The 7,500-nt window shown below is 43.9% G+C and overlaps 1 protein-coding gene across 1 annotated transcript in view; it reads right to left on the reverse strand.

Moving 5' to 3' along the window:
* The window catches only part of LOC143280385 (receptor-type tyrosine-protein phosphatase T-like), a 230,871-nt gene that overhangs the window by 187,997 nt on the left and 35,374 nt on the right, over positions 1 to 7,500 (reverse strand). Inside the window, exon 8 of the mRNA XM_076585020.1 lies at positions 1,881 to 1,972. Coding sequence (XP_076441135.1) covers positions 1,881 to 1,972 — 92 coding nt within the window. The remainder of the gene's footprint in view (positions 1 to 1,880; positions 1,973 to 7,500) is intronic.

The following is a 7,500-nucleotide window of genomic DNA, read 5'->3' on the forward strand; positions in this document are numbered from 1 at the left end:
CACTCACAAAACTGAAAAAAACAACCCAACAACCCCAAAACACCACAATGAAATATCAAAGAAAAAATATCAACGTTCAACCTAACAAAGAAAACCCAAAACAACAACAAAACAAAACAAAACACACAAAAAAAAAAACACACACAAAAAAACAAGAACCCCCCCCCCCCCCCCCTAAAAAAACCAACAAAAAAAAAACCCAACAAAAAAACCCAACAACAAAAAAACCCCAACAAAAACAAAGAAAACAAAAAACAAAAACAAAAAACAACCAAACAAACAACCCAGCAACCAACCAACCAAACCTACCAACCACGAAAACAATATTAACAAGTTGAGAATGAGTGCAAGAGAGAGACAGAGAGAGAGAGAGAGACACTCATTCTCAACTGCACTCATTAAAAAGAGCAACAGTCGCATGTACTGTCTTAGAAAAATGAAATCTTTTAATGTATGCAAGCAGATGCTCCAAATGTTTTACACATCTGTTGTCTGTAGTGTTTTAACATACGGAGCCGTGTGCTGGGGGGGAAACCTGACCAAACATGACAAAGACAGGTTGGAAAAAGTCATTTGGAAAGCGGGTGGGGTGGTGGATATAAGACAAGACACCTTTAGTGACATGCGCAATAGAAAACTGACTGACAGACTAATAACAATTTTGACCGACGTAAGCCACCCACTACATGATGACATTAATAGCAGAAGGTCAGACATAAGTGGTAGATTTAGAGCTCCACGCGCAAGAACATCTCGATACATTAATTCATTTATTCCTACAGCCATTCGCGCACACAATCAAAACATCCAATACACTAAGTGAACCCTCCCACCCCCCAAGCCCACTCGCCACAGCAACACCTGAACTTCACCAGCAGACGAGTGTATGGGAGCAGACATTATGCGTGCATGTGGGACTGAGCGGGTGAGCACGGGCAAGCAAGCATTTGTGTGTGTGTGTGTGATCGGAAGTGATTTTAAATATTTTCTTATTTTACTTGGATTTCATGTATCTTAATGTTAATGTTCTAATCTTATTGGCGTGACATATGTTATGTGCATGCATACGTTGTTTGTGTGATTGTGTGAGTGTGTGTGTGTGTGTGTGTGTGTGTGTGTGTGTGTGTGTGTTTGTGTGTGTGTGTGTGTGTGTGTGTGTGTGTGTGTGTGTGTGTGTGTGCGTGCGTGCGCGCATGTCATTTTTAGTAATCTTATACCCTTTTTTTGTTGGATGTTTTCATTTGTTAATATTGTTGTGCAATACCCTATTGTCTTAACATGAGTATGTGTGTGTGTGTGTGTGTGGGGGGGGGGGGATTAGTATATCGTCAGCTATTGGGAATTCTTATTTGACTAGTTTTAATCTCTTCTTGTGTTGCGCATGATTTTATGCCAGTGTTTACAATGAGCCTGTGATTGCACAACTTAATTTCCATGTGGATTAATAAAGTGTTTTTGATTTGATTTGATTTGATTTGAATAATAAGACCAATTGCTCTGATGTCTCCCGTTTGTAAAGAAGGTCGCCCCGAAAGAAACCATCGGCCCCAGCCTTTGTCTTACTTAACAAACAACAAGAACCCACCCTCAAATTCTCCCACGATTCTAAAACTAGTAAAAGCCAGCCAGCCAGGAAACACAAGCAACAGTTCAAAACCTAAATGTTACTTCTAAACTCAGCCAACCATCCAGCCACATAATTTCTTTCGTGGCGCCCTTTTTTTGTGTGCAGGGCATGCATGAACTCTAGGATCGAACAGGTTAAGTCTCGTGTGACAGTCTCTACTATCACCGCTATGTGTGACGGGGGAAATTAAAACACCAATTTCACCATTCATTTAATTAATAATCTTGTCGAATCTGTTAACTGTTGTACTCACGGTCCAGGTGACGATGATTCTGGTCTTGGGATGCGAAGCGTTGTACTGCAGTGAGGCTTTCAGCTTGTCGATTGCTGCGGGCAAACTGGGAGCTGTCGGACAGAAGTAATCAGTTCATGTTTACAACAACAACAACAAGAACAATAACAGCAGCAGCGAAAAACATAATGAAAAAATAAAATAAAATGAAAAGGGACAGAGAGAACTGGAAATGGAAAACTTGACACTTTTTGCTTTTTTTTACATAGCGGGGGAAAAGAAATAAGCAAGCACACAATGGACACACACACACACACAGAACACTGAACACTATACACTGAAATGTTTAGTGTCATTATCTGTAAAGCTCTGGTGACATAGAAGGCACTAATCAGAACAAAATGGTGCGAAACAGATAAAATGGATCAGAAAGGATCAGAAAGAATTGAAACAAAATAAACTAATAGGAGATTTGCGACACTTTGGCACTTTGTCATAAACTTAAAGTACATGTGACAGGGGGGTGGGGGTGAGGGGGCAATCTGCCTTATTTTTCAGTCGTTCATCTCCAAGGTTTGGACAGTACACAGAAAACAAATTACATATAAATCATATAATAATCAGTTAGCATGTTACATCGACACACATCATATCAGTATAAACACATACTAAAGTACATATAAATCATGAAATAACTGTCTGTGCCTGAACATCAAAACCCATCATATCAATACGAACACATCATTATAATCACATTGTCGAGATTGACCATCCAAATGTAGCCCTTCCTTTGAGAGAGAGAGAGAGAGAGAGAGAGAGAGAGAGAGAGAGAGAGAGAGAGAGAGAGAGAGAGAGAGAGAGAGAAAACAACAAGAACAAATAGTTTAATTACGCAATACCTGGCACCCGTTGCAAACATAACATACACAAAGAAACCTACAAAAAGGCGCAAAGAATAAGCAGATATATAACAGACAAACAAATGAATAAATCTTTAGTCCTCACTTTATCAGTTATAGATTATCATTGTGAAGACACTTAAATAAGATAGGCCGAGAGAGAGAGAGAGAGAGAGAGAGAGAGAGAGAGAGAGAGAGAGAGAGAGAGAAGAGGGAGGATCAGAGAGAAGGAGGTTTAGAGAGGTGGGTATGGAGGAAGGGGGGTAGAGAGAGCGAGAGAGAAAGAGGGAGTGAGTGGAGAGAGAGGGGAGAGGGAGAGAAGTGCGAAAGAGAGAGAGAGAGAGAGAGAGAGAGAGAGAGAGAGAGAGAGAGAGAGAGAGAGAGAGGAGGGAGGGAGGATTAGAGAGAAGGAGGTTTAGAGAGAAGTGGGTATGGAGAGAGGGGGGTAGAGAGAGCGAGAGAGAAAGAGGGAGAGAGAGGGGGGGGAGGAGAGGAGAGTGCGACAGAGAGATAGAGAGAGGGGAGGGAGGGAGGATGAGAGAGGAGGAGGTTTAGAGAGAAGTGGGTATGAAGAGGGGGCGGGGGGGGGGGGGGTAGAGAACGCGAGAGAGAAAGAGGGTGTGAGTGGAGAGAGAGGCAGAGGGAGAGAAGAGTGCGAAAGAGGGAGAGAGAGAGAGAGAGAGAGGAGGGAGGGAGGATGAGAGAGAAGGAGGTTTAGAGAAGTAGATATGGAGGAAGGGGGGTAGAGAGCGCGAGAGAGAAAGAGGGAGTGAGTGGAGAGAGAGGGGGGAAGGAGAGGAGAGTGCGAGAGAGAGTGAGATAGAGAGAGAGAGGGAGGGAGGGAGGATGAGAGAGAAGGAGATTTAGAGAGAAGTGGGTGAGGGAGGGGAACAGAGAGTGCGAGAGAGAAAGAGGGAGTGAGTGAAGAGAGGGGGGTGGGGGAAGAGTGCGACAGAGAGAGAGAGAGAGGGCGGAGGGAGGGAGGATGAGAGAGGAGGAGGTTTAGAGAGAAGTGGGTATGGAGAGAGGGGGGTAGAGAGCGCGAGAGAGAAAGAGGGAGTCAGTGGAGAGAGAGGGGGGAAGGAGAGGAGAGTGCGACAGAGAGATAGAGAGAGGGGAGGGAGGGAGGATGAGAGAGAAGGAGGTTTAGAGAGAAGTGGGTATGGAGAGAGGGGGGTAGAGAGCGCGAGAGAGAAAGAGGGAGTCAGTGGAGAGAGAGGAGGGAAGGAGAGGAGAGTGCGACAGAGAGATAGAGAGAGGGGAGGGAGGGAGGATGAGAGAGAAGGAGGTTTAGAGAGAAGTGGGTATGGAGAGGGGGCGGGGGGGCGGAGGGGGGGGGGTAGAGAACGCGAGAGAGAAAGAGGGTGTGAGTGGAGAGAGAGGCAGAGGGAGAGAAGAGTGCGAAAGAGGGAGAGAGAGAGAGAGAGAGAGAGAGAGAGAGAGAGAGAGAGAGAGGAGGGAGGGAGGATGAGAGAGAAGGAGGTTTAGAGAAGTAGATATGGAGGGAGGGGGGTAGAGAGCGCGAGAGAGAAAGAGGGAGTGAGTGGAGAGAGAGGGGGGAAGGACAGGAGAGTGCGAGAGAGAGTGAGATAGAGAGAGAGGGCGGAGGGCGGGAGGATGAGAGAGAAGGAGGTTTAGAGAGAAGTGGGTATGGAGAGAGGGGGGTAGAGAGCGCGAGAGAGAAAGAGGGAGTGGAGAGAGAGGGGGGAAGGAGAGGAGAGTGCGACAGAGAGAGAGAGAGAGGGGAGGGAGGGAGGATGAGAAAGAAGGAGGTTTAGAGAGAAGTGGGTATGGAGAGGGGGCGGGGGGGGGAGGGGGTAGAGAACGCGAGAGAGAAAGAGGGTGTGAGTGGAGAGAGAGGGGAAGGGAGAGAAGAGTGCGAAAGAGAGAAAGAGAGAGAGAGGGGGGAGGGAGGGAGGATGAGAGAGAAGGAGGTTTAGAGAGAAGTGGGTATGGAGAGAGGGGGGTAGAGAGCGCGAGAGAGAAAGAGGGAGAGAGAGGGGGGGAGGGAGAGGAGAATGCGAAAGAAAGAGAGAGAGAGAGAGAGAGAGAGGGGGGGAGGCATAGACAGAGACAGACAGACAGACAGAGAGAGAGAGAGAGAAGGAGGGGGGTGTCTCTGGCACAGCAGCAACTAAGAACGAGTCTTGGACAGTCCGGGTTTTTTTGTTTTGTTTAATCATAATAAAAAAAGAAAGAACCCCCCCAAAAAAAAACAAAACAAAACAAAACAAAACCCACAAAAAACACCCCAAAAAACCAACACCAAACAAAACAAAACAAAAACAAAACAAAAAAACAAAAAACAAAAAACCCATCGATGTTGAAATACGCTGGAACAAAACAAACACGACTCACACCAGAAACATGCAGCTACAGACAGACATGGATCATATTTGTCACGAAAAACAAAAGTTCTGGTATACTAAAAAAAACAACAAAAAAACACCAAAAACAAAACAAAACAAAAAAAACCCCAACAAAAAACATGACCGTATTTGTATTTTTTCCTTTACCTTTCTATTTCTTTTTGCCAAATGCAATTGTGCAGTTTCTCATATCAAAGAGCCAAGACCAACAATTTTACTTTGATGGGCAAGTGTCTTTAGTGGTTTCAGGCAATCTAATGTTGATCAGAAGCTGCCTTTAAAGAACACGAGTGATATTAATTTATTCTTTCACACACACACACACACACACACACACACACACACACACACACACACACACACACACACACACACACACACACACAGACATGTCGATCAATTTAATTAATATTCCTTCACATTTTCAAACACGTGGGGTACTGCGTTGCATCACGTGTAGATTTCTCGTCGAAATCGATTTCTGACGTTGTGTGAAATTCGGTCGTGCTTTCCACGGAAATGGCGACGTCAGATTTTGATTCCTTATTTCCACCTTAACCTGTCTGTGTTTACTGGCTTGGCTACATCTTGTTCGCTGTCTGTGTGTATTGGCTACATCCTGTTCCCTGTCTGTGTGTATTTGCTACATCTTGCTTGCTGTCTGTGTGTATTGGCTACATCTCGTTTGCTGTCTGTATGTATTGGTTACATCTTGGTTCCCTGTCTGTGTGTATTGGCTACATTTCGTTTTCTGTCTGTGTATATTGACTACATCCTGTTCCTTGCCTGTGTGTATTGACTGCATCTCGTTTAGCTAAAGGTTGGGTCATTCAGACACCCACTGGACATCCGAGGGGTCTGTGTAGAGGAGAAGAGAGGACTGGCCGTACTGAGTGAGTTAACCTGTCTGTGTTTACTGGCTTGGCTACATCTTGTTCGCTGTCTGTGTGTATTGGCTACATCTCGTTTGCTGTCTGTATGTATTGGTTACATCTTGGTTCCCTGTCTGTGTGTATTGGCTACATTTCGTTTTCTGTCTGTGTGTATTGACTACATCCTGTTCCTTGCCTGTGTGTATTGACTACATCTCGTTTTCTGTCTGTGTGTATTGACTACATCTCGTTTTCTGTCTGTGTGTATTGACTACATCCTGTTCCTTGCCTGTGTGTATTGACTACATCTCGTTTTCTGTCTGTGTGTATTGACTACATCCTGTTCCCTGCCTGTGTGTATTGACTACATCTCGTTTTCTGTCTGTGTATATTGACTACATCTCGTTTCCTGTATGCATTCGCTTCATCTCATTTCCTGTGTCGGCTACATTTTGTTTCCTGCCTGTCTGTACTGGATACACATTGTTTCATGTCTGTATGTATTGGCTACATCTTCTACCATGTATAGGCTACATCTTGTTTCCTGTATTGGCTACATCTTGTTTCCTGTATTGGCTACATCTTGTTCCATGTATTGGCTACATCTTGTTTCTTGTATTGGCTACATCTTGTTTACATGTATAGGCTACATCTTGGTTGTTGTATTGGCTACATCTTGTTTCCTGTATCGGCTACATCTCGTTTCCTGTATAGGCTACATCTTGTTTCCTGTATTGGCTACATCTTGTTCCATGTATTGACTACATCTTGTTTCCTTGGCTACATCTTGTTTCCTGTATTGGCTACATCTTGTTTCCTGTATTGGCTACATCTTGTTCCATGTATTTACTATATCTTGTTTCCTTGGCTACATCTTTTTTTCCTGTATTGGCTACATCTTGTTTCTTGTATTGACTACATCTTGTTTCTTGTATTGACTACATCTTGTTTCCTTGGCTACATCTTGTTTCCTGTAAAGGGTACATCTTGTTTCCTGTATTGGCTACATCTCGTTTCCTGTATAGGCTACATCTTGAATCTTGTATTGGCTACATATTGTTTCCTACATTGGCTACATGTTGTTTCCTGTACTGGCTACATCTTCTTTCCTTGGCTACATCTTGTTTCATGCACTGGCTACATACATCCTGTTTCCTGTATTGTCTACATATTGTTTCCTGTATTGACTTCATCTTTTGTCCTGTATTGACTACATCTTTTGTCCTGTATTGACTACATCTGGTTTCCTGTATTGACTACATCTTGTTTCCTGTATTGACTTCATCTTTTGTCCTGTATTGACTACATCTTTTGTCCTGTATTGACTACATCTGGTTTCCTGTATTGACTACATCTTGTGTCCTGCATTGACTACATCATTGTTTCCCTATCATCGTGAAGTTTTCTGCAGAATATTTTGCAAGATCGAACATTAAAAAAAAAAAGGTTGTTTTTTTTATGCCGTGCTTTTTTCCCCCCATTCTTGCTGCTGCTGGGTGGG

Source organism: Babylonia areolata, chromosome 3 (assembly GCF_041734735.1).
Source record: "Babylonia areolata isolate BAREFJ2019XMU chromosome 3, ASM4173473v1, whole genome shotgun sequence".
In the NCBI taxonomy this organism is placed as follows: Eukaryota; Metazoa; Mollusca; class Gastropoda; order Neogastropoda; family Buccinidae; genus Babylonia; species Babylonia areolata.